The sequence below is a fragment of the Paramisgurnus dabryanus genome, chromosome 14 (genome assembly GCF_030506205.2).
Source record: "Paramisgurnus dabryanus chromosome 14, PD_genome_1.1, whole genome shotgun sequence".
Taxonomy (NCBI): Eukaryota; Metazoa; Chordata; class Actinopteri; order Cypriniformes; family Cobitidae; genus Paramisgurnus; species Paramisgurnus dabryanus.
In genome coordinates this window covers 27,532,948-27,560,306 of record NC_133350.1, presented here as the reverse complement: position 1 = coordinate 27,560,306, position 27,359 = coordinate 27,532,948, and the positions used below count along the sequence as shown (strand labels likewise).

The following is a 27,359-nucleotide window of genomic DNA, read 5'->3' as shown; positions in this document are numbered from 1 at the left end:
TACGACAAATCCCTAGCAATACTCAACAAATACTGTTCCTACTGTCACAGCCACAACCACCTTCTTCACTAGTCAACCAAAATCTTGTAACAGTATGTTCTTGTTCACAGGGAACTTCATGTGTACAGAATCTCCTTGACCGGTTAGAGAATATTACAGTTCTCAATGTAACGGTAAGTCTATCAGAGACAAATGAGAAAATATTTGTATTGATACAAATCATTGCAACAAATATTTGTTAGTGACATCTTTTTGGAACCTTAGCTCTTTACTTATTTACTGAATTAGGATGTGACCAAACTTTTGGGCATGGTCTTTATTACATCAGAGAAGATAAATTCATCATCCAGTGACCTGAAGAAACAAGCGTCAGATGTGTTAAGAGTTGGTGAAAAGCTCGTGTCAATGTTGGTGAAGCCAACAAACACCTCTGACAATGTCAGTTTCACTCTTGCAGCTGTGGGTAAGAAAGACACAACTGTCACTGAAACAATATACAAGTAACAATATTCAGGATGGTGATGGCGCAGTGGATAAGACACTTGCCTGTGGTGTGAGAGACCTGGGTTCGAATCCACTGTGACACACCATTGAGCAAGACACTTAACCCCTAGTTGCTCCAGAGGCGTGCGACCTCTGTCATATACATCAATTGTAAGTCGCTTTGGATAAAAGCGTCAGCTAAATGAATAAGTAAGTAAGGAATAATTGACGATGGGTCATTGAATCATTCGATAAGAAGGCACACCCGGTAATGCGGCACAATGTGAAGCGGATTGCCATTACACTGTTATTTTCAAATAATTCTAAGGACCAGAGTTGATTATTCTGCTTATACCACGGTTACCACAGACATTGCTCTGGTGGTTATTTTAAGAACATTTCTCAACTAATCAGAATAAAGCAACAACATGATATAATGTAACCAGAGGCATCATGCCCATTCAAACCATTTTGCCCCTTTGGATTTTTGAGCCAAGTGGGTTTTGCATGCCATCTCAAAATCAGTTAACCATCTTTTCATCTGTTACTTTGTTTTCCGTTACTTTGTTTTCCGTTACTTTGTTTTGCAGATTAACTGCGTGCAAAGATGATAGGTCAAATTCCATTTCTTAATGTTTATATCTAGATTCAGCCCTAGAGGAGGTGCAAAATCATTATGTTCTCTGACTTTGAAGTAAAATGGCAAAAATGCGTTACTGTAATAATTTTATATAAATGTGTTGGTAACACTTTACACTAAGGTTGTATGTGTAACAATTAGTTAATGAATTAGCTAAAATAAACTAAAAATGATCAATACTTTTACAGCATTAATTCATCTTAGTTAATGTTTATTTCGGCATTTCTAATACATTGGTAAAATGAAGTGTTTACAAATGTTTACTAACACAATCTTATTGTAAAGTGTTTGTTTTTAAAAAAGTGCTTTCAAAGCAATTAAATAAATAATTAAATGAAAAATGTTGATAACAGCATTACATTTAGATCTGTTTATGTTGCATCAAAGGTTTCTTTTTATTAACTGTTTTTGCAGTGATGAGCGTTACAGCAAATGAGCCCATGTGTTTATAATAATAATATGGCATATAAAAGGTTTTGATGTTTAATTAATGTTACTAACTATGATAACAGTATGAAGGGTAGCTGTGCACATGTGCCCCTTAAAACATTTTGGTGCATGTGCTCATGAAATAACCTTTAATGTTTTATATGACATAGAAATGTGTGTTTCTTTAAAAATCAGAGGCACAAGTCTTCATGGTTGGACGCCTGGCTACTACCTTAAATCAAATTCCTCAGCTCGACACAACAAATGCTTCTATAGACGTTGATCTCATTGGAATCGCCAAAAACAACAACGCCACAGGTATACAAAAAAAAACTTTTTTTTTAACTATTGTTAAAAGACATTGTCAGAAAGCAGATGTATATGGTTTCATTTCATCTGTAAAAATAAAATGTGTTAATTATATTCATAAGAGTTGTTAAAGGAATAGTTCACCAAAAAATTTAAATAACTCAGTACTTTAGTCTCGACTGACTGAAATACCTGTCAAAAGGCACAGCAAACTTGACTACTGAGTGCCACAATTTCCCTAAAGATACTTTGGCTACATCATCACATCCTTATTGATATCTTCTCATCAAATTGATTAGCAAGTCAATCAGTATATTCATGGCAGACAGAAATCGTGGTTTCCATTAGACTCTTTCTTGCTAGATCATGTTTTAAACATTTTTAAAAATTGATTGGTTAGACAGCTAGGACAGGGAGATAGTTTGGCACATGGATAGACTGATTAAATGTCTTGGCCAGTCATGTATTTCAGGTGTATGACCAAACTTATTATCTTTCCTAAAATGTCTTATTGCTGATTGATAGAGTGAGTAGTAGTAATTTCCTGTTATACAGGAACAGCATAACGGCATGAGCCAAACACGTCTTCTTTGGAGACCAAATGTACCATTCAATAATCGTCACTGTATTACAACCCTAGGATGCAATAAATAGGCAGTTGTGAAAGACGCCCCTAGCTTCTTCCACCCTGAAGCTATTTTGGGGATTTTCGCCTGGATTTGGCCTACCCAATTTCAAAAGCTTCCCATACCCACATGCAGAGGTTTACATACAAAAGTTTGGTATCATTTTACAGGAAACCCTTTGAAATTACATAAAACACTGTTGAAAGTGCTAAACATGGTTGCATGTGATGTCAGGCCTCTAATAAACACAAAAATAAATAGGCGCTTTTTATGTTTTTTTTCTAAAGTTTTTATTTGAAAGTATATAACTCTGGTCCTGGGTATCTCAGGTCCCTCATAATATATGCAAAAGTTATTTTACTCCAACTGATGGGAGGAATAATACGCTTATGGTGTACAATTTCTGCCAAAAAACATTTTAAGTGCTACCATAACCACATACAGTGGAATAAATGCAATTTCTTTATATCATTTTAAAGAAAACCCTTTGAAGTTACATAAAAAGCTGCTGTTTGTGACAAATATTGTTATTTATGTTGTTTTTCATATGATGAAACACCAAATTTTATTTTTTATGTTGTAAACACTGTCTTTGATAGTGTATAACTCTGGTTCTGGATGCTCTAGCAGACTGCAGACAGTTCTGGTTGTTAGCAGACAGTAAACACCCAAAAAAAGAATGAACTCTTTATCATGTCGCATTCAAAAGATATTCTTATTTTACTGAAGGGTGTGAAAATAAATTTTTCATAAAAATATTAATTTTTTGTTTTGCACATATAATAAAAAGCTAGGGATTAATTATGCAAACAACCAAAGAAAATGCTGTGAATGGACTCATTGTTTAGAGTAGGACCTAAAATAAAAGATGGTGTATCATTTGTGGCTATCTGTGCTATCTGAGGCAGTTCACACTCAAGTTTCACATATGTTTACAAAAGACCATTTTTACCTTATTATTCATTCGATGATTGTTGGATATGTGTTGATATTAGAACAAAAATAATGCAGTAGCCTTATTCCTGAGAGTGAGAGCTTTCATTTGATATAAGACTTGCCCATGTTTGTCATTTTTGAAAAATATGAAATATGTGAATATTATATGATATCAAAAAATATTGGGGGGGTGATAGTGTAAATTAAGTGTAAATAACTTTCTTACAGTAAAAGATATGTCAAAGTGATGCATATCTGCAGAAAGTAGAGACTCTAAGCTTTCAAACAGTATCTCATATGTGTTACTGGGGTCCATGACGGAGCATTAAAGATTAAAAGAATCTTTTATATTAAGTCAAAATACGAAATTTTGGACCCGGGACAGGGTCCTCAGGGTTGAAGAGGCTAGCCTTCAGAAAAAGTACAAGCCAGACTAGATGTTTTTTTTTTTGTGGTTAAAAAGGAAGTAAACAGCAAATATCTAAGGAATAATTGACAACGGGTTGTTTAGTAATTTGAAAATGATGCACCCAAGGTGGTAATGTGGCATGATGCGAAGCAGAGTTGACCTCAAAATAATTCTAGAAAATAAAATGAGAAAAAAAACCCTCGTTGAATAAACAAATATATAACACCTCTACCTACTCTGAGATAAAAAAAAAATACAAAAAGGCAGGTCAAAAGGATTATCTGCTGATCTTGAATGTTTTCATAGTCAAGAAAGATTACATAAACTTTACAAACAATGGTTATTCAGATGCTGGTCTGGCAGCTGAAGGAGCCCTAAGCTCCTCGAATGGCTCAAACATTTTAGTTGCTAATCACAGTGACGAGGTGGAGATGGAAATTAGCGATGGGGCAGCGACTCCCTTTAACACCTTTAAACTACACCAGGGTTCCCCAAATCTTACCCTGGAGAGTCAGAGCACTGCAGAGTTTAGCTCCAACCCTGATCAAACACACCTGAGCAAGCTAATCAAGGTCTTCATGATCACTAGAAAATTACAGGTGAACCAAAAAAACATGTACCAGAGTATATTCTCAGTTTTGCTTGCAAGTTTGTGTGAGAAAACATGAAACAATACAGCACAAGAAATGGTATTGAGAATGTAAAAAAGTAATGCAGAATTAAATCAACAGAAGCTGTTGTAATGCGCTCACCCAAACCCCTTCATAGCTGGAACAGATTTGCAGAAAAATACTGTTGTTTTGCAAAGAAAAATATTTTACAGGCAGTTACATATACTTTTATATAATTTTGTGTTACATGTAAAGGGCTTAAATTGGCTCATTTTAATAAGTCCCAAACTCTTTCTATGCCACTGTAAAGTGCTGTTCTGGTGTAAATGATGTTTGCTTCATGTATAAGAGTTATGTAATGTATTTAGAGTTAGGTTATAAAAAATTACGGTTTGTATTTCCTTACTTTATCAAGCTATTTTTCATTTTTATTCAAAAACTGGTGGGACCAAATACATCTGTGATAAGCAACCAACAGAAACATTATTCAGCACCTCCTGTATATGTGTGGATACTTTCATGTATGTAGTGGGGTGGGGGTGTCTGTCTATTCAATATTTCACTCTGTGAAATATTTGTACAAATACACTTGCAATATTTAGACTCACTTTGCATTTAAATCGTTAAATAAATTGGATTGTCCTTCTCTGTATCTGTTGCAGGATCAGCTGCTGCTGTGGCTTTCATGAGCTACAACACAATGGAGGACCTACTGAAACCAGACTTCTTCAACACATCAGATGACACAGTTAAAACCATGATGTCCACTGTCATCTCTGCTACTCTTCCTAAAACCACCAACACAACCCTCACCAAACCAGTCAACTTCATACTCAAACACATCAGAGTGAGTTACTCTCATTGACTCTGTCATCTTAATTTCTAATCTAAATGTCTCTTTATTTCAAAAATAAGCACTAATAAATAACTTTGAATAACTTGAATATTTTTTTATTTTATGAAGGAGTTTGTATCTGGAGGAAATCTTTCCTGTGTGTACTGGAACATCAGTGAGTGGATTGTAGATGGTTGCTCTGTTGTAAAGACCAACAGCAGCCACACCGTGTGTTCATGTCTTCACCTGTCAACATTCGCTCTCATCATGCAAACCAGCAGAAGACCACCAGAGGTAAGACCAGGGGCGTCACCAGGAGATTTTCCCAGAATGTATTTTGAAAAGTTGACTGAAAAATATGAAACCGGACAATAGCCTATGTAAACCTCTTAAATCAAGTTGCCTTATTTATTATTTTTAAACCGTTTTCGCGCGAGGATAAAGTTGGGCTTGGGTAAGGATGTCATTTTAAACATTGGTTAAAGATCCAGTATGTCATTTTTTTCAACACAAGAGGGCGCAGTTTCCAACAATAACAAAGGCGAAGCTTGATGACGCAGGTCACGATGGGAGATGTCATTTTCAATGAGTTTTCACCATCTATCAATGCTCTACGTCGAATTATTGAATCATGACCACGGATGAGGTAATTTATTCGTTTTTGTATTACCTTTATGTCTGATAGCATTATTTAATGTCATCATAATCAATGAACTGCAAGGAACATGACATGTTATCCTATATTATCCCGTTAGAATTTAGCAATTCGTCAAATTATTTTTTGGGGTTAATGCTGTGCAGTTTTATGGTTTATAGTTAATGGCGTGTTGTTTAACGTGTTCAAACCAATCGTTCTCAGTAAATTTGAACGAACATTTGCACGTAGGGATAGATGCCAACTCTCACGCTCGTTTGAGCATGTGAAACCAAATGCGTGAATGTTACGGACAATGTGTGAGAGTTGGCTGCTCTTTAATTGTACTGTCATAATCTCAGTCACTAAACGTGATGAAAAGCCTTACCGAATTACAAAGAGCAATATAACTGTTTATAAGTGCTATTAAAATCGTCTACGGATACTTAAATATTAAAATAGATTTGCTTACCTTTCTATTAATACACTCGCAAGAGCAGAGTCTCTGTCAAGTCCAAGAGTCGCGAAGCTCTCTCTATCTGGAAAACGCCTGGCCGAGATTTACTCAGGTTTTATCTCTCCGTTTGTCACAAAGTTTGCGTGTATCCGAATATGGACGCTTACGTTTTGTTGGCACTTCCATAACGTTACTCGCCAAAGAGTAATCGTGTTCCATATCAGCCGATAACAGCTATAATGCTATAACCCGCACTTCCGCATTTGATCATGTGATATTCTGGTGTGGTGGAATATCACATGGTCTACACCGGAAAAATGCGATAGTGCGGATATTGCGTCCCTGAAAGGCGACGTTTTTTTCCGGGACGGACAATTATTTAAAATCTGAATTTATCTAAAACAAAAAAAAATTGAGACTTTTGAGATATTGTAAGCAGGGCTTAAAAACGAAAAAAATTATCAATCGTTTCACTCTGAGCAGAATCGATATTTTAACGTTTCCGTTTTTGCGTTCCTCATTGAACATTTACGTTCCGAAAACGGTTTACTTAGAAAAAATACCGGTTAATAACGTTATTTTAATTCAGGCTATACTTTAACAAATGCATGCATACAGACAAATTTTCACACAAAAATAATAACATAACACATGATATAACTAAACTTCAACATTTGATTAATTGTTAAAACCACAAAAGAAATACCTGCATTCATTTTAAGTATAAACAGCTGAAAAAAACGACCCGTTTTCAACCATGTCTTTTTCTGGTTGAAACCGCAGCATACTCTGCTGGATGTTTATGTTAAATGTGCCTCTGTAAGTTACCTCAGCAGAGGTGTAAAGAGTAGCTGAAAGCCATACTTGAGTAAAAGTACAAATTCCTTACTGTAAAAATTACTCCACTACAAGTTACAAGTCACCAATTTAAATACGACTTGAGTAAAAGTATTAAAGTAACCCAATTTAAAAGTACTCAAGTATTTTTACTCATACTGAATGTTGGCTCAAAGATGCACTAGTCCTCAACACAAAGAGACATTGTAGGTCTGGGCAGTGAAAACTAAGAAAGTTTATTTATGAGGTTTTATTTCCTAATATAGAAAAGAAATCAAACACCTCAAAATTTTGACCTGGCAGAACAAACACAGATTAAACATAGTCATAGTCTTCTTTTGACTAAATTTTTATTTAGTTTTAGTCATATTTTTGTCATCTGAATTGATTTAGTTTTTTGTCTAATTTTATTCATCTAAATGCCATAAGATTTTAGTCTAGAAATCTAAATTACATTTAATTTAAACCCATTTAATTTTAGTCTAGTGTCATTGTGTACTTGAATGTGCCATGCTGAAAAATATATAGCCTAACTTTGTGATATAAATATATGGTAACAATTTACAGTGGGGTTCATTTGTTAATATTAGTTAGCTACATTGGTTAACATGAACTGATAATGAGCTGCACTTATACAGCATTTATTCATCTTTGTTAATATTAATTTCAACAATTACTAATACTTTATTAAAATCTTGTTAACATTAGTTAATGCACTCTGAACTAACATGAACAAACAATTAAAGCTTAAATTTTTATTAACTATTATTACACGGCTCTCTGGAATGCTTGATTCTGATTGGTCAGTTGAGACATTTGCAGGTTCGTTCTTTTCAAATAATAACCGCTCCAAAATAATAACGCATAGCCGGTACTACTTTGCACGAGTAAAATCACTCCGCGCCAATAAAGATCAATAAAGATTACTGTCTGTTTGGCGCCATCTTGTGACAAACACTCGACAACCACGACAAGACACAGAGAGCTTACTGAGACTGAACTTGACAAAATAGAGCATGACAGCTACGAAGCCAACACACAAAAAAATACAGAATGGGCATTAAAACTTCTCAAAGACTGGCTTAAAGAGAAAAAAATGGAGACAGACAAGTATGAAGCAGAGGATCTTAATAAGGTATTACGATCATTTTATGCATCTGTGCAAAGTTTCGCGGAAGGATAAAAATGTTAATTTAAAACATATGCCAATAAAATGTTTCAAATTCATATTCATGTCCAGTTTTTTTTCTTATGTGGCAAGTAGCCGTGTAATAAGCGGGATAATGTAGAGGCAGCCGGTAGTTATTGGGAAATAAGCCCCTTCAGTGTGATACAAGACCCTCCGCTTCGCGTCGGGTCCTGATCACACTGTCGGGGCTTATTTCCCAATAACTACCGGCTGCCTCTACATTATCCCTTACTTAACAAAGATGAATAAATGATGTAAAAAATGTATTGCTCATGGTTTGTTCAAGTTGGTTAATACATTAACTACTGTTAACTAATGAACCTTGTTGTAAAGTGTTACCAAATATTCTTATATAGGCCTATCCCAAAAAAGATATAATTTTTATATTTAGAAAATTCCAGTAAACTAAAATTACACTAACAGAAATATGATAATGCATATTAAAAACGTGAAGTTGTTCATTTGAAAGATTAATTGAAAACACATGTAGTACGTAACACCACTATCTCACATTAAGTGCACTACATTTCTTCCGTCATGCATCCCTCTTACAGTAAATACATTACAGCATACTTGATTAAATGTGAGGACAGTAAAATTGTACACTTATTATCAATCTTATAATGTACTTAAGTTACTCGGGCAATCAGTACAGGACCTCGCTGGTTTATTTTAACACAGTCTCACCCCATTTCGTCAATATTTGACGACACTTGACCATTCGTCATATGTTGACGTGAAGGGTATACCTTTCGCGTCATTTTTTGACGAACTGGGGACTTCAATACTATTACGTCCGTTGCATTCTCTTTCCTATTTTATTACCATTTGCGCGTCGGTTTAGGGTTAGATTACGCAAAATTAAACAGTGTACGCGAAATTAAACAGTGTACGCGAAATTAAACAGTGTACGCGAAATTAAACAGTTGTCACCTGGCGTTGGGGTTAGAAACAGTTGTCACCTGGCGTTGGGGTTAGAGTTAGGTTTGGGTAGGGATGTCATTATGTAAATCTAACCCTAAACCGACGCGCAAATGGTAATAAAATAGGAAAGAGAATGCAACGGACGTAATAGTATTGAAGTCCCCAGTTCGTCAAAAAATGACGCGAAAGGTATACCCTTCACGTCAACATATGACGAATGGTCAAGTGTCGTCAAATATTGACGAAATGGGGTGAGACTGCTTATATAGTAAGTTATATCAAGTTATGTACAAGCTCAGGTTAGCTGATAAGGTAGCATCAGAGTATATAAACATTTGTGCTTGCCTTTGAGTTGCGGGATGACCCGAGTAGCATCTGCCTGCACAAGCGGAGACTGCAGTTTCGGGACCGCAGTCATAGGACCGCAGTTATAGGACCCTAGGTTTTTAGTGACAACGCCACCTAGCGAACTAGAGGACCAACAAAGATGGATGACAAGCAGAGTGTGAGTATCAAGTTTGAATCAATTTTTATTTGAACATTAAATACAATCGTGATGCATTTCATTGGAAAGTTAACATAGCCGATTAACATAGTGATTGTGATTTGCTAAATAGTCTTGCATATCCATCATACGTAATATGGCAAGGCACGTTTGTGTAGCACATTTCATACACAGAGGTCATTCAACGTGCTTTTTATAGAATAATGCTGTAAATAACTTGTTAGCACATTCGTTTAATTAAACTGTTGCATAAAAGCTTGTGTTGACTTAGTGACAGTACAAGAAAACTGTATTACGCTGGTTGTAAAAACTTGTTAGTTAGTTACTCGTTTTTTTTTTTTTTTAGTTAAAATAATATAAATATGTTTTAACTGTCACATGATCACAGTCAGCCTTTTTGACGTTACCACACAATACATGTTATGAATATGTCTCTTCATTTAGATGTGGTTTTAATGTTGATTGAGACATGTGACATTTTTATAGTCAGACATAACAGTAGGCCATCATAATAATTGACTGTTAAAATACCATGTGTTAGATTGTGTCATGTACTGTTTACTGTACTGTACTGTACTGTGTACCACTTTTTAACAGCATTTTTGTTAATCAGTGATTATGTTCTTTATGTACTATTTCAGTGAAGTGGAGGAATTTAATCGAATCATAGACAAACAATTGAAAAAAAGAGGGGAGAGCATCCAGTTGCTGCTGCATACATCACAATGTGTGCTTTAAATATTTAATATTTATATTTATCTATCTCTCTCTATTATTATTTTTTATCTGCTCAGATGTGCTTTATTGACATGAATGTTTCAAGAACCTTTGCTCCTGTAATGAACACTATGCAATACTAATATGAACATTACTTGGTATGAAGATTGATATAAAGTTTGAAATCAAAAATTAAAGAGTTGTTGAACATGTTCAACTAAATGTTCCTGGTTTCATTCATTTATTTATCTTTCTCTCACTTAGGAGTCAGTGAAGACGTTGTCCATGCAGTTCTTATGTTGTTCACATCATTAACAAATTTGGGTAACACTTTACAATAAGGTTAATTAGTTAACATTAGTTAACTACATTAATTGCATGGACTAATAATAAACTGCACTTATACAGCATTTATTAATATTTGTTTATGTTAATTTCAACAATTAGTAATACTTGATAGTTGGTTAATGAATTGTGAACTAACATGAAAAAACAATTAAACGCTTTATTTAGCTTAATTAAAGATTAAGGTTAATAAATACTGTAACAAATGTTTTGCTTATGGTTTGTTCATGTTAGTTAATACATTAACTAATGTTAACTAATGAACCTTATTGTAAAGTGTTACACTATTTTTTTGTGTGTGTTCAAATTCAACTGTTGCAATATATAATTTTATAAATACAAAAATTTTAAATCTACCCCAGAGTCATCCTTGTGTATTCCCTCTGTTCTTGAATATGTGATTGACTAAAAAGGCTAAAGTACACGATTCCTTGTTTATTTTACTTGATGAGTTATTAAATAATGCAACGTAGAGCCAATAATTACTTAACATTCCTAAAAATCTGATTTAATTTAAATAAAGAAAGCAGTATTTGGGTGTAATAAACCTTTAAAAACATCTAAAACTTTAAAAGTAGTTTAAATTGGGTGAAAATATGCATTTGTGGCACTTTTTTCGAGTAGCATCTGCCTGCACCACCAGAGGCTACAGTTTCGCTAGATGGCGCTGTTAAAAAAAAACGAGGGTCCTAAAACTGCGGTCCTGAAACTGCGGTCCTGAAACTACAGCCTCCGCTTGTGCAGACAGATAATGTTGGATGACCCTCCTGCAATCGCGCATCACTTCTGTTTTGATTGTAGCATCACATGTTTAACAAAGGGTCCCTTGACTGAAGCAAATGTGATATGCATCCATATGTTTGCTCTTTATCTCTTCTCTCAGACCAGACGCGAACTTTTCTCTACAGTTTATGACATACGCAGCACGCAGATGTCCCGCTACGGTGGCTCAACGCAAGCCATTCAGCGTTTGACATCAAAGTACCGCGAGAGCAGACTTCTCCATATGCATTTGATTCGCTCTCGCAGTACTTTGATTTCATACGATTGCTCTGCGCAGAGCCAAATGAAGTCCCTCAGTTGTGTGTGTCCGTGTAACCTCGCGACCACAGATTCTATCCATCATCACCCTCTGACACTTTCGTCTCGTTTTTATTTGACGAATAAACAATGTAGCGAGTAACGTTAAGTGTCATTTCAAATGTAGTGGAGTAAAGAGTACAAATACCCAATCAAAAATGTAATTGAGTAGAGAGTAAAAGTTGCCTATATTTTTGATACTCAGTACAAGTACAAAGTAGCCCAAAAAATACTTAAGTACAGTAACGAAGTACATTTACTCGAGTACTTTACACCTCTGTACCTCAGTGATTCCCGGCTACTGTACTTCTCCCCCACATCCTTCAATATTGCAGACAGACTTGTTAAGACAGCTTGTCGTAAGAAAAATAATAACGAAAAGGAATTTCTTGGTGGCGACCCATCTAAAAAGTAATTGACAGTGGTATAAGTCCCCTGGCTTTTTTGAGTTACAGTTTGCATCTTCATATTTCCAAGCAAGTTTTAACTTAAACATACCTCTGAACATTTGATGGGTAGCTTTGTGGTTATTTAAGACAAATGCTATCGGGCCGGAGACTCGATGACTGCTGCGCGGGCATTTCACTCACGCTATGTGTCAAAGTCACTCACGCTTGATGCGTCAAAGTCACATGTTGTACTGTTCAAATCATGATTGGTCACTGATAAGTACAATATTAAAGAAAACGATAAAATTACGTTATTAACCGGTTAATGGTAATTTTAAATAGACGTTTCTGTTCAGAACGATTAAAATTGATTTTGTTTTTGTTTTCGTTTTTGTTCCTGTTAAAATTTCATTCGTTTCCGGTTTTCGTTTTCGTTCCTTGAACCGGTTCAGAGCCCCGATTGTAAGTACACTACTGCTGGAAATATATCACACTGTGCAAGTTATTTTAGGAAATTTTATTAAAAAATATGCATATTGGAAATGCATATTGGATCTTTAATGTTTATATACATCAGATTTTTTGGGTTGGGGTTAGAGTTGGGCTTGGACGTCATTTTATGTAACAGAAAGTCGCTCTAACCCTAATCCCACATGACAATGGTAAGCAAATAGGAAAAACAATTGAGCAACCAATACGTGAAACTGGCACGAAAAAGAAAGTCTGGACTACGTGAAGTCATCAAAGTGTGGACTCTGAGGAGGACCACAGGTCCGGAGTGTGACATTTGGGACAGGGCCGTTGAGGGCTTAAAACACCAACGAGCCAGGAGGTCACCTCCTGCTGAAAAACTGTGCTAATTAGCAAATCTAGGTGATTGGAACAAAATACTGTAGAGGACTTTTACTCATGGCACATGGTTTTTACACCTCTGTTTTTTATGGAGACCAAATCATTATTTTTACTTTGGTAAAAAAAAATCCTGTCTCTAATTTTTTTATAGACTGCCTCTTTTTCTGGAAAAAGTAATAATAAAATGATGAAGAAAGTCACAATATTAAATGCAATAGATAATTGAACACTGCCGTGTGTATATATGACTCCATCTTACAGTTTAAAAAAAGTTAAAAGCTCCAATCTTTCACTTTTGCCTCTTATCATTCCTGTAACTCTGCAAGGAAGTTTTAATTTTAGTATTCAAACAGAGATGCTGATAAGTTCCTTGCAGAGTTACAGGGATGATAAGTTTAACTTCTAAAGAACGGCTGTAAATCTGGGTAATAAAGTAAGTCACCACTGAGTCGATTAGTGTTTCCTATAGTTGGGCACCTGGGTCTTAAAGTTTAGCATTTTCTTCTTCTGTTGGTTATAAAACTTTAGAAACACAAGCACATCTGTTAGAGTAGAAGATAATGTTATAGATGAAGTCTGAAACTGTTAATATGCTAGTTGCTAATTATTGTGATTCAATCATCTCAAGCAAAAAAAGAGTTACTGTATTTAAGTTATTTTATGTTCTATCAATCATGTTATGCTTCTGTACTGTAACCATGCTGTGAAAATCCATAAAGCCTGAAGAGTTGTTTTTTCACATAAATCTAATCTGTGGTGTTCATCTGACACACTGAGACATCAACAATCAGCCTATGAAACGCAACAATGGTGACAACAACAACAACAAAGCATCATCCCGCAATGCATGCTGGGTACCAGGATTGTAGAAAACTCATTTATAACTCCCATAATGCATTGTGCCATAATAAAATTGTGCAACTTTCTTACCATTTACCAGGCCCGGGGTGGGTAATCGGGAGAATTCCCGGTGGGCCGCTTCACTTTTGGGCCGGTCAAGTGTTTTTTTTTTTTTACATTTGTCACGTCAGTGAGTCTATCTTCTCTTAAATGACACTTTACACGTTTCGCATTGGCAGCGCGCAGCCTCTGCATGGGTTGTACCATGTGAGGGAGTTTTCCCCTCCCATAGAGTTGGTTCGGTCCATAGCACGTCCAAGAAAACTTTTCTCTGGTAGGCTGGGCCGGCCCTACCGTAACAATACGCGTCTGAGAGGAGGAGGGCGTAAAAAACAGGTTGAAGAAAAAATCCATTGGAGGAGGATGCTGCCAAATGTGCCAAACTTACAGATTAATTTTCAAGAGGACAAACAAAAGTGACAACAACAGGTAACTTAAAGAGAAATAAGCCTAGTAATGATTAGCATTAGCAACGTAATTATTCGGCTAATACCGTTGTCAAACTATTTACAAGCCAACATTTTTTTTTAGTTAAAATATTAGCTTTTTGTGTATACATGGCGATTCATAGACTTTGCAAATATTATGCAAGCAGCTTCTGCGGCCGGTTGCATAAAACTTTAAGTCTAGTCTTAAAAGTTAGTCATGAATTTTTTTTTACTGTTTTAAGTATGTTACATAGAAAGGTAGATTGGTCTAATTTAAATTTTAGAAAATTTTTTTCAAAACTGCGTCATTGCGTCATGGAGCATGATTTTTTAATACTATATCTCTTTAATGTTCGTTTACCATTTCACGTTTTAATTTTAGGCAGCCTTATGTCATGATATATCACCCCTTTACATCAAACAATGATCGAGTAGGGTAAATAAAACACTGTTAAAATTGCTAAAAAGGGGAGAGTTAGTTCAATGAAAGTCAAAGGACAAATGCCTAACTAAAGGAAACACTCATCACAATAATGGTGACTTTAAATGAATCTAAAACAAATGCAAACTGGAGATTTAATGTAATAATTTTTTGGTAAATATCCATTTGACTTGTGATTACATCATGTCAGAAAGAAGATTTGTTTACTAAATGACGTGTGTGGATGCTGGAATAGTTGAACATTTGTATCTTGTTTTGACAGCAGTTGTTTAGAAGTTAAACATCATCCATGCTTAGAAAAGAACTCTGCAAGCAAGTTGTAATTTTAGTAAAAAAGTAAAACTAATGATATTGGTCTCCATGAAAAACAATATTTTTACTTTGTTTCAATGTAACTTTTTATCTTGGGCTGAAGAACTATTTTGTTTGATATTAAATTAAAATTTTTAAGTTTCAACCGAATCAAAAATATAGTTTGGGAAAAACAAAAAAAATTAGCTGTAACAAATTACAGCACTTTTTTAAGTTGATCAAAGGATAATTTTTTTCAGTATAGCGCACATTAATTGCCCAATAATTATTAGTAAGTATTGCTTAGGTTTTGAGTAATTGTTGTTATAGCAGCACACAGCGCATCTTGTTCAAATTCCGATCGGCTCGAACAGAAACCCGCTAGGCCTATTGAAATTCAAGCACTTCAAGAAATATAATTACTTTGACCCATGATAGGCGATGCAACGGCTAACATTCCAATGCCGACCGGCAGCATGAGCATGTTGTCAGACTGATATAAAGATATTTATGTAACACCTCACACCATAAAAGTATAAATAAATGCGTACCTGTACTGTAAAAACTATTACTATGATCTACTCAATATTTTTGTGAAGCATTTTTACACTTAAAATTTTGAGTAAATTTGAAAGCTGTGAAATGGAGTCGATTTCAATAATTCCATTAACTTCCTATCACAAATTAAATTGAGTAGATGGAATCAAAAATAATAAAAATGTTAATTAGATGTAGCTGAAAATTTTGTGAATATTATTTAACTAACATAAATTAGTTTTATTTACTTAATGTTATACATTTATTTCATACTGAACCATCAATTATCAATAATAAACAAAGCAGTTTGTACATGTTATTTTATTGAAAATGGCAAACATTGTACATGTTACAAAAACAATCAGCTGAATAAACTCTGAGAGGTCTCTCAAATTCGCACTTGTACCTGCAACAACCCACTGAGCAAGGCGTCTCAAAAAGACGTCATTTCGACGTCCCATGAGGTGCCAAAATGAAAGTTTGTATGACGTCTTTTATTACTTGTTCTGAACATCCAATATTGATGTCAAGGGGATCTCCACGCAAAGTAAAACTTTTTAAAATGTGGCCATTTTAGACACTATATGTGTATATATAATCTTTATATATGAATAAATGTTCAAAAACCTTGTTTATAGTTAATTTCCAAAAATACAAGTTCCACCTTAACTATCTGCATCTACAATCCCGCTCTCTCTCTCTCTCTCTCTCTCTCTCTCTCTCTCTCTCTCTCTCTCTCTCTCTCTCTCTCTCTCTCTCTCTCTCTCTCTCTGTCATACAATAATTGAAGTGAAGTGACGTGAACTTCACTCTCCCTCGCTTGCTCTCGCTAGATAATTGTTAAATGTACATTCGCTAAAACAATGTCATCACTGTTACAAAAAGTTGTTTTAACAAATCATTATTTTAAAGTAGGACCATACTGGCTAGACAAACCAAATTTACTCTATTTTTTGTCATTTCTACCGCTCATTTATGAGAACTTACAAGATTCTGATGTTTTATTGAACATGTTTTGTCACCATCGCAGAGGTGTAAAGAGTAGCTTAAAGCCATACTTGAGTAAAAGTACAAATTCCTTACTGTAAAAATTACTCCACTACAAGTTACAAGTCACCAATTTAAATACGACTTGAGTAAAAGTATTAAAGTAACCCAATTTAAAAGTACTCAAGTATTTTTACTCGTACTGAATGTTGGCTCAAAGATGCACTAGTATTCAACACAAAGAGACATTGTAGGTCTGGGCAGTGAAAACTAAGAAAGTTTATTTATGAGGTTTTATTTCCTAATATAGAAAAGAAATCAAACACCTCAAAATTTTGACCTGGCAGAACAAACACAGATTTAACATAGTCATAGTCTTTTGACTCAAATTTAATTTAGTTTTAGTCATATTTTTGTCATCTGAATTGATTTAGTTTTAGTCTAATTTTATTCAACTAAATGCCATGAGATTTTAGTCTAGAAATCTACATTAAATTTAATTTAAACCCATTTAATTTTAGTCTAGTGTCATTGTGTACTTGAATGTGCCATGCTGAAAAATATATAGCCTAACTTTGTGATATAAATATATGGTAACACTTTACAATAAGGTTCATTAGTTAACATTAGTTAGCTACATTAGTTAACATGAACTAATAATGAACTGCACTTATACAGCATTTATTCATCATTGTTAATGTTAATTTCAACAATTACTAACACATTATTAAAATCTTGTTAACATTAGTTAATGCACTCTGAACTAACATGAACAAACAATTAAAGCTTACATTTTTATTAACTAACATCAACAAAGATGAATAAATAATGTAACAAATGTATTGCTCATGGTTTGTTGAAGTTGGTTAATACATTAACTACTGTTAACTAATGAACCTTATTGTAAAGTGTTACCAAATATTCTTATATAGGCCTATCCTAAAAAAAGATATAATTTTAATATTTAAAAAATTCCAGTAAACTAAAATTACACTAACAGAAATATGATAATGCATATTAAAAACGTGAAGTTGTTCATTTGAAAGATTAATTGTAAACACATGTAGTACGTAACACGACTATCTCACAAGTGCACTACATTTCTTCCTTCATGCATCCCTCTTTACATTAAATACATTACAGCATACTTGATTAAATGTGAAGACAGTGAAATTGTACACTTATTATCAATCTTATAATGTACTCAAGTTACTCAGGCAATCAGTACAGGACCTCGCTGGTTTATTTTGGCTTATATAGTAAGTTATATCAAGTTATGAACAAGCTCATGTTAGCTGATAAAGTAGCATCAGAGTATATAAACATTTGTGCTTGCCTTTGAGTTGCGGGATGACTCTCCTGCAATCGCGCATCACTTTTGTTTTGATTGTAGCATCACATGTTTAACAAAGGGTCCCTTGATTGAAGCAAATGTGATATGCATCCATATGTTTGCTCTTTATCTCTTCTCTCAGACCAGACGCGAACTCTTCTCTACAGTTAATGACATACGCAGCACGCAGATGTCCCGCTACGGTGGCTCAACGCAAGCCATTCAGCGTTTGACATCAAAGTACCGCGAGACCAGACTTCTCCATATGCATTTGATTCGCTCTCGCAGTACTTTGATTTCATACGATTGCTCTGCGCAGCGCCAAATGTGTGTGCGTGTAACCTCGCGACCACAGATTCTATCCATCATCACCCTCTGACACTTTCGTCTCGTTTTTATTTGACGAATAAACAATGTAGCGAGTAACGTTAAGTGTCATTTCAAATGTAGTGGAGTAAAGAGTACAAATACCTGATCAAAAATGTAATTGAGTAGAGAGTAAAAGTTGCCTATATTTTTGATACTCAGTACAAGTACAAAGTAGCCCAAAAAATACTTAAGTACAGTAACGAAGTACATTTACTCAAGTACTTTACACCTCTGCACCATCGTGATGATCAGTGTTTCCTTTAGTTGGGTAGTTTGACTAAAGGTTTTATATTGTAGTGTGTGCGCTTGATGATGGAGTTTGTTAAAACACAAAATTATTGCACAAAGTGTTTGTTACAAACACAGCTTATTTGTGGATCACAATGTCACTGAAATGTGCTCATTAATAACAATGATGATCAGAAGTGGTGGTATAATTTAACTTTAACATCACAGATAAAACGAGACATTTCTTTAAATAGTAAATTTTTATCTCACTCTATATTCTTTGTAGCTGAAATCAACATATTTAGGTGGACACTTCTACTTACTGTAATCAAAAATGTAAAGTTTAGAATTTTTTGACACAGATGCAGACATCAAGAATCAGCCCATGAATCACAACGATGGTGAGTTTTCTACATGTTGCAATGCATTGCACCAGCGTATTATAAAAACTCATGATTCACAAAGATTGTCACCACTGTTGTGATTCATGGGGTCATTTTGATGTCTCCATATGTGACAATAAAATCTGCATTTTAAATTTTGTATAAGCATTCCCAAGTGGTGGTATGAACTTAAATAATAAGTTGGATGTGACCTTACAAATCAACTGAGAAATTGAGACAATTCTACACTGTTTATAAAATGAATTTACAAAAACTCTTTTTTTAGTTTAACAGAGATGAGACACATTTAACAATTATAGAGTGCGCGCACGAGAGACAGAGAGAAAGAGAGAGAGAGAGAGAGAGAGAGAGAGAGAGAGAGAGAGAACGAGAGAGAGAGAAAGAGAGAGAGAGAGAAAGAGAGAGAATTTGAATTGAATTTTGAAAAAATACTTTATTACAATATTTCACATAAAACACCAACAAAAACACAAATTAACATTCACCCTTACAAAAACCAAAACCAAATTCTTACATTAACAGAAAAGAAAAATGTATATTTCCATCAATAATGTAGCACAAAGCCCCATTCTGACACCATTTTGTCTCAAAAGTTAGAATATCATTTCTGGATGAATAAAAATGAAAATCAACAAGTATTCTGGATTTAATTGTAGCCAAGAACAAAGTAATGATATCTTGATCTACACCCAAGTCTATCTTATTCTTTCTGCTCATATATATTGCTAGTTTTGCTTGGCCTATGATAAAATTCAAGCACTGACAAATAAACCTCTTTTTTCCAGCATATTTAAAACCAACAATAAATACTTTTACAGAAAAAGATTCATTAAAACTCTCAAACAAACCATGTAATAAATTAAACAACCTTTCCAGCCTAGGACAATCCATAAAAGCTTGAAAAATGGTTTTTCTCTTTAAACAGAAAGGGAATCCTGCAGTTACATCAGAATTTAAGACACATATAAAAGCATTAACTGCCAGAGCACCATGTAAAAGTCTCCATTGTATGTCCCCAACTCTTTTACCCAATGGTGGCTTATACAACGATCTCCACTCTGGTTTTTCATCGTCACTCAATTTTAAAACACTACGCCATGGTGTGTCAACTCTTTCATTAAGCATTTTCTTATTAAACACAAGAACACAAGCTTTATAAAAAGACTTTCCAACACTTGAAAAAAAATCGAGACATAGGGATTCCCCAGAACTTAAAAACATTCCCGAAACATCGTTTAAAACAGGTAAAAGACAAAAAACAGGTAAAACATCATCTTCATTAGGCACAATCTTCCTTTCACAGTAAGCAGATAAAAGATTAAGTTCATCGAACATGAGTCTTTTTTTCCATTTTTCTAATAAATGAGAAACAAAACGTCTTGATTTAACGTTTAGACTCATAGCAACTTTTTCTGTATTTTCAAAGTCCGTGCCTATCAAGTTAACTAGGCTCCCCAATGTACATAATTTGGAGGTCACAAGCATTTCAGTATACCCAGGAATTGCACAGTCATCATTCAAGTCAAAACGTGCTCCATGAACCAATGGTTCTTCAAGGAGCCAGTAAAGAGATTTAAAATGTCCTTCCCTTTGCACTTTGAACATGCCCCATACTTTAAAAACATTCCGATAAAAAATAGGCATTCCACTGATGTTCAGTTTTGACAAGTCCAAGAAAAAAAGATTTCTGTCCAACTTCAGATTTCCAAAATTTTGTAGAATTTTACACGCCACTACTTTCCAACTTGAGGTTATCGAACCACTTAAAAGTCTTTGCAAGAATTGTAAACGGAAAGCTGCTGTCCTACTTTGAAGATGTATCAATCCTTGTCCTCCTTCTGTAAAAACAATATGCTCTGAGGAACCCAATGTAACTTATCCCAGAAAAAGTTGACTAAAATAGCTTGAATCTCTGCTAACAAACACAAAGGAGGATCCAAACAAGTTAGTTTATGCCATAAGGAAGAAGCTATTAAATTATTTATCACTAATGTTCGACCTCTATATGACATGTTTGGGATTAGCCACTTCCACTTCTCAAGTCGACCTTTAACCTTTTCAATAATTCCCTCCCAGTTTTTTTGTACAGTTACTTCGTCTCCTAGAAAAAAAAACAAATATTTAAAGCCTCCTTTTTTCCATACTAACCCAGGAGGAAGGGGAAAACACCCTCTTTTCCAATCTCCTGTTTGTATTGCCTCACTTTTTTCTAAGTTAACTTTAGCAGAAGACAATTTTCTAAAATCATCAAGTATACTCATTAAAACTTTTACATCATTTGGTTGATTAACAAAAACTAAGACATCATCCGCATAAGCAGAGAGACTTATACTTTTTCCAAACATTGGCACACTAAACCCTTGTACATTTTTCCGTACTTGCTCCAAAAAAGGTTCAATTGCCAATGAATATAGCATTCCCGAGAGTGGGCAGCCCTGTCTCACACCTCTAAAAACTTTAAAAGGAGTGCATAAGCCACCATTGATTTTGAGTATGCTCTCAACGTCACTATACAACACTTTAATTATATCTATAAATGTTTTACTAAAACCGAAAGCTTTTAGTGTTTCACATAAATATACATGTTCCACTCTGTCGAATGCTTTTTCTTGGTCTAATGAAATCAATCCAGCGTCAATATTTAAAGACTTAGAGACATCATAAATATCCCTAATAAGGGAAATGTTATCGAAAATTGACCTTTTGGGTACACAATAGGTTTGGTCCGGATGGATCACCTCATTCATAATTTTTGATAACCTGTTCGCCAAAACCTTTGAGAGAATTTTATAGTCACTGCACAGAAGTGAAACTGGTCTCCAGTTTTTAATCTCCGTGAGATCTCCTTTTTTGGGAAGGAGGGTAAGGATTGCTCTACGGCAACTCAACGGCAGAAGACCTCCGTCTAAGCTACCATTGAGTACTTCTAAGAGATCTTCCCCTAAAACATCCCAAAAACATTTATAGAAATCAATTGGTATGCCATCAATTCCAGGCACTCTTCCGGATTCCATGCTCTGAACGGCCTTATGCAGCTCTCCCAGGCTACACACACCTGAAATCTCCGCATTAGCTTCATCAGACACCTGTGGTAATTCCTGGAAGAAGACACTCTCATTCATATTGACTGATCCTAGTTCACTTCTGTATAGTTTTTCATAAAACCCAATTGCCCTCCTTCTAATTGCTACAGGATTGGACAACAGAAACCCTTCTTCAGATTATAAAGCGTGAATAATTCTTTTTTGTCCATTTTTCTTTTCGAGAGCCATGCTGAAATAAATAAATTACCAAAAAAACAGAAATAAATCCAGAATCTTAGTATTCTTAATCATCATTTTCATTTAAATCAATGCCAACTTTCCTCACAATCTTTTTCAAACGATAAATTTCTTTGTTTGAAAGACACCCTTCTGTTAGTAAGCTTTTGGCTTTGTCATAAAACTGCTTTAAACCAGGAAAATACTCCTTCACAATCACACCTCTCTTATTTTTTGTGATACTAAGAAAACGTCTTATGTCATCACCATCATAGCTTCTACTTACACCCTCGGTCTGCGACAACACTGTGCTTGCATCAGACATTTCGCTTTCACTTTCTGTCTCGTTCTGTTCCTCACACCCTTCTCCTTTGTTGAAACACTTTAAACTACTGATCTTTTCCACATTTTTCCTTTTTTTTCGGTACTTTGAACATCCTATTCTCAGCCTCTATTTCAGACACATTCTCTTCCCTCGCGTTTTCAACATCACTGTTAGACACTCCCGTTTCAACATTTAAAGGTGTTACTGAAATATTCCTACCTACATCCGTTGAGGTCGGTCCGGCTTCCACAGGCTCCGCAACAGTCATTCCTTCCCCAGCAGTTTTATCCGCGGTCGGCGCTGCTTCGGCCAGACCGATCTCAAACGGTCTAACAGCGGGCATGTTTTCTTTATTTGCAGTACTGTCATTACTACCTCCAGCTGCGTTCATTTTGTCAGGGCATGAGCGGATTAAATGGCCCGATTTACCGCATCCAAAGCATTTCATTTTGTCCGTAGTTACAAATACAACATATTCAAAATCATCCACACGAAACTTTAGTGCCAAGTCCAGTTGAGCGTCGTCTTTGATTATCATAAATGCAAATCTCCTAAATGAAACAATATGTTTCAACAAAGGAGACTCACATCCGATCGCGATCTTTTTGATCGGTGAAACTAATTTACCATAACGTGAAAGCGCTTGTATCAAAACTTCATCACTAAGGAAAGGAGGGATATTTGATATTGTGACGTTTTTAGATGGTAGCATCAGAGGTAACACAGGTGTAAGCATTTCATCAATGATTATTCCTCTCGCAACCACCTCGTTTGCTCTTTCCACCGTGTTCAAAAAAATCACGGTCGCGTTATTCATTCTAGATGCAGAGTGAATGTTTTGATGACCAACAACTTCCCCTACACCCAGACAGCAAGCCTCTACACTCGCCACAGATACAATTTTGACTCCGTGGCGGCGTGAAAGGGAGTCAAGCCCCATCCCATTCTGAGCTGCCATGCTTTCAAAGAAAGCAGGCAGCACCAAACGAAAACCACACAAAATATGCAAATAAAAAATAAAGAGAAGTGAAAAAATAAAAATAAAATAAAGAATAAACCCCAAAAAAGAGCAAATACACGCGCTCACACTCACGAACCCCTCACACACGCTCAAACGCCAACACATGCACAGAGAGAGAGAGAAAGAGAGAGAGAGAGAGAGAGCATTTAAGGTGGAACTTTATCTATGAACAGTATTATGTTTTTGAACACTCATTCATATATAAAGATTACATTATTTTAACAGCTTAACAAATTTTTTCTACATAAATACACGTGATCTTTATGTTTTTTGACTCAGAACTCAGAGACCAAATTTATATAAACTGTTTTTGTATTGATTTCCCGAACCCCTTTTAGACGTCTACCTGACATCCAAAGAGGGGTCATAGTCAGACATCCAGATACTATACCAGATTTGCACGTTGTATAGAGGTACAGATAAGGTGCTAGACCAACCGACCCAATATAGACATGATCTGAACGTCGGGCAGATGTCTCGTTTGCTGGCTAAATACACCTTAAGTTGTTTACGCAAGGACACATCAAATATTTCATTAAAAACAAGTGTAAATTTCAATAAACTCAACACTTACCAGTATTTTTGGGGTTGTTTGTCTTCCTGCAAGAGGTGCAGTTTCTACTGCTGCTGATTAAAAAACCGTTGGCTTTGTGATTTTAAAATTTACATCTGATTTACTTAATTTTTTTGCCTACATTTACTCAAATAATACAATGTAATAAATGTTTCACCAAAAATATTGAGTAAATCATAGTTCAAATTAGGCTAAACTTTTTTGTCATTTATTTTGGTTTGTCCAACTAAAAAAAATCAACTTAGTGACATAAAGAGATTTTATTAAGTTATTTTAATCATTTATCTTAGTGATATTTACAAAGCCACTTAATTATTTTTTACAGTGTGCTCAACAAAAAGTCTGCTGTGTCAGCGTCGGTTTTCAGTCCCATATCTCCCTGAAGCTTGCTCAACAGTCAATGGCGGACCCTATATTAATTTGACTTTGAGTCCGGCGTTTGAGTCTCCGTTTTTATCTCTGCTTTTTCCTCTACAGATTTTCTCTTTCTTCCAACCTTGACTGTAGGGACAAGCAGGGGCCGCTTGCTGCTGTCGGTTTTTTTTTTCTGAGCTGTTGCTACTTTGCTAGAAATTTCATGTCACAGGAGGGGGCGGGGTGGAGTGCGATGGGGTGGAGATGCGAGCGCCAGGTGGAGTTTCAAGTGGAGCGGGGATTGGATGAGAGCAGTCGACCAATGTAAGCTGTCCGGCCGGACAGCTTACATTGGTCAACATCTCTGCCGCTGTACACCCAATAGAGTGAATGGATTTTTTTCATTCTTTTTTCTCTTCATATTGTTAGGATTTTACTGTAGAACCATAACCAGCATCTAAACAAGGTTATTAATAATGAACAATCTTTGAAATCGTAGACCATAGCTTTAATCTAAAATATACTGTATATTTATTTTTTTAAGTTACTTTCTCAGGATGGTGATTCTCTGATGGAGTTGGGGAATTTGGTGGCTGTGGTCCTGGGTCTGGTGTTTACTAGTTTGGCTCTGTTGACTTTTTCTTTCTGTCAATGGAAACCTGGAGTGAACAATGTAGCTCGAATCAACCTCTGCATCAGTCTGCTGTTGGCTCATCTTCTGTTCTTACTCACACAACAATTCATCAATCTCATAAAACCTCACAAGGTGAGATTTTTAAACCATTTTAATTACAGTATACTAACTAACTATACAGTACACTAACACTAACTCTGTCTTCAGGAGTTGTGTGCTGTAATATCAGGAGCTCTTCACTTCTTCTTTCTCTCCTGCTTTGTGTGGATGTTCATTGAAGCTGTGCTGCTCTTCATCTGTGTGAAGAACCTATCACAGATCAGCTCCAAACAGAGGGCGGTGCTTAACAGTGGATTCTTAATCGTGATTGGATATGCGATCGCTTTTGTTATAGTGGGTGTGTCTGTTGGACTGGTTCCTGAAGGCTATGGCAGTGAACAGTAAGTTTAAAGATTTATATTATATATCTGTTATATAAGCAGAGACATGTTTACAAATTACAGATAATATTAAACTCTGTCAGTCATGTTAATATTTCAACACTGGACAGCTGAAAAGTATTTTCAATGTTTTATGGCATTTCCTGTAAACAGATGCTGGATTAAACAGGAGAAAGGCTTCATCTGGAGTTTTCTGGGACCTGTTTGCTTCATTCTTGCAGTACGTTTAATTTAGATGATTTTTTTTACTCTTTTACCACTGGAAAACAAAATGATTCTCTGTGTTTTTTCTGCAGATAAACACAATTCTCTTCATCAGTATCATCATCAGTCTGAACTCAACTCTTAAAAAGCTGAAGGCTGAATATTTACGGAAGAAACAAACCAAGTAAATATCATTTTTAACACATATTGACAGTCAAGAAACACATGGATAATTTTTCTTTCTCTCTGTGCAGGATTATGGTTTTTAAATCTCTGGCCCAGTTTGTGATTCTTGGTTGTCCCTGGATTCTGGGTTTCTTCACTGAGAACAATCAGATGATGAAGATTCTCTTCCTGATCCTGAACTCACAGCAAGGAACCTTCATCTTTCTGGTCTACTGTGTCCTCAGTGATGAGGTAAATCATCATTTACTCCATCACAGACTCATTCTGTCATTATATTTGATACACAATTATTTGAATGCTACCTGAGATAAAACATCACCCTCATGTAACCCTAAACACATTAGAAAGAAAGAAAGAAAGAAAGAAAGAAAGTCAACGCTTTACATTTCTGTATGACACCAGACTGAATATGGAAAAGTAATAATAACCAATTCCTGTATTCTTTGTTTTATTTTGTGCAGTGTTGTAATCTCCTTCTTCTCCTCTCATCTTTTGTTCAGGTCAGGCAGCAGTATGTGAAGTGGATAAGAGCTCTCCTCCCTTGACCATCAAAAGTGCCCTTAAAAAACACTGGGAACTAGACTGAATGAATGACTTTATTCATTTGAAGTTGTATGTAGCGTTTGCCTTTCTATCACACTGAAAAAAATGATACTTTGGATCAACTTAAAAAAATGCTGTAATTTGTTAAAGCTAAATGTATTAGTTTTCTTAAACTATATTTTTGATTTGGTTAAAACTTAAATTTTTTATTTAATATCAATCAAAATAGTTATTCAGCCCAAGATAAAAAATTACATTGAAACAAATTTAAAATATTGTTTAACTCTGCAAGCAAGGTGTAATTTTTGGTTTCAAACAGAGATGCTGATAGATATTTTTGATTTGGTTGAAACTTACAAAATTTGTATTTAATATCAATCAAAATAGTTCTTTAGCCCAAGATAAAAAATTACATTGAAACAAAGTTAAAATATTGTTTTTCATGGAGACCAAATCATTATTTTTACTTAGGTAAAAATTTTCCTGTCTCTAATTTCTAATAGACTGTCTCTTTTTCTGGAAAAAGTAATAATAAAATGATGAAGAGTGTCACAATATTAAATGTAATAGATAAATGAACACTGTTGTGTGTGTATATATGACTATATATGAATAAATGTAGCAGTAACAAATTACAGCAATTGTGAAACTGATATAAACACTGTCTTGAAGTTTATCTACTTACTCCATAA

General features: G+C 35.1%; 1 protein-coding gene across 1 annotated transcript; it reads left to right on the top strand.

Moving 5' to 3' along the window:
* The first annotated feature begins 69 nt into the window (after positions 1 to 69).
* LOC135719261 (adhesion G protein-coupled receptor E3-like) lies at positions 70 to 27,046 on the top strand. Its single transcript, XM_073811786.1, has 12 exons — positions 70 to 173; positions 289 to 463; positions 1,748 to 1,870; positions 5,106 to 5,290; positions 5,408 to 5,572; positions 7,153 to 7,167; positions 25,238 to 25,426; positions 25,502 to 25,734; positions 25,888 to 25,954; positions 26,031 to 26,122; positions 26,193 to 26,355; positions 26,625 to 27,046. Exons 2-12 carry the CDS (start codon positions 310 to 312, stop codon positions 26,667 to 26,669), a joined length of 1,431 nt encoding a protein of 476 aa, XP_073667887.1. The 5' UTR covers positions 70 to 173; positions 289 to 309; the 3' UTR covers positions 26,670 to 27,046.
* Positions 27,047 to 27,359: the final 313 nt, after the last annotated feature.

Coding starts and splice junctions, on each gene's coding strand:
- LOC135719261 (XM_073811786.1), top strand. CDS start 310: ATGGTCTTTATTACATCAGAGAAGATAAATTCATCATCCAGTGACCTG. Junction 464..1,747: donor TTTCACTCTTGCAGCTGTGG/GTAAGAAAGACA, acceptor TTTAAAAATCAG/AGGCACAAGTCTTCATGGTT. Junction 25,735..25,887: donor GAAGGCTATGGCAGTGAACA/GTAAGTTTAAAG, acceptor TCCTGTAAACAG/ATGCTGGATTAAACAGGAGA.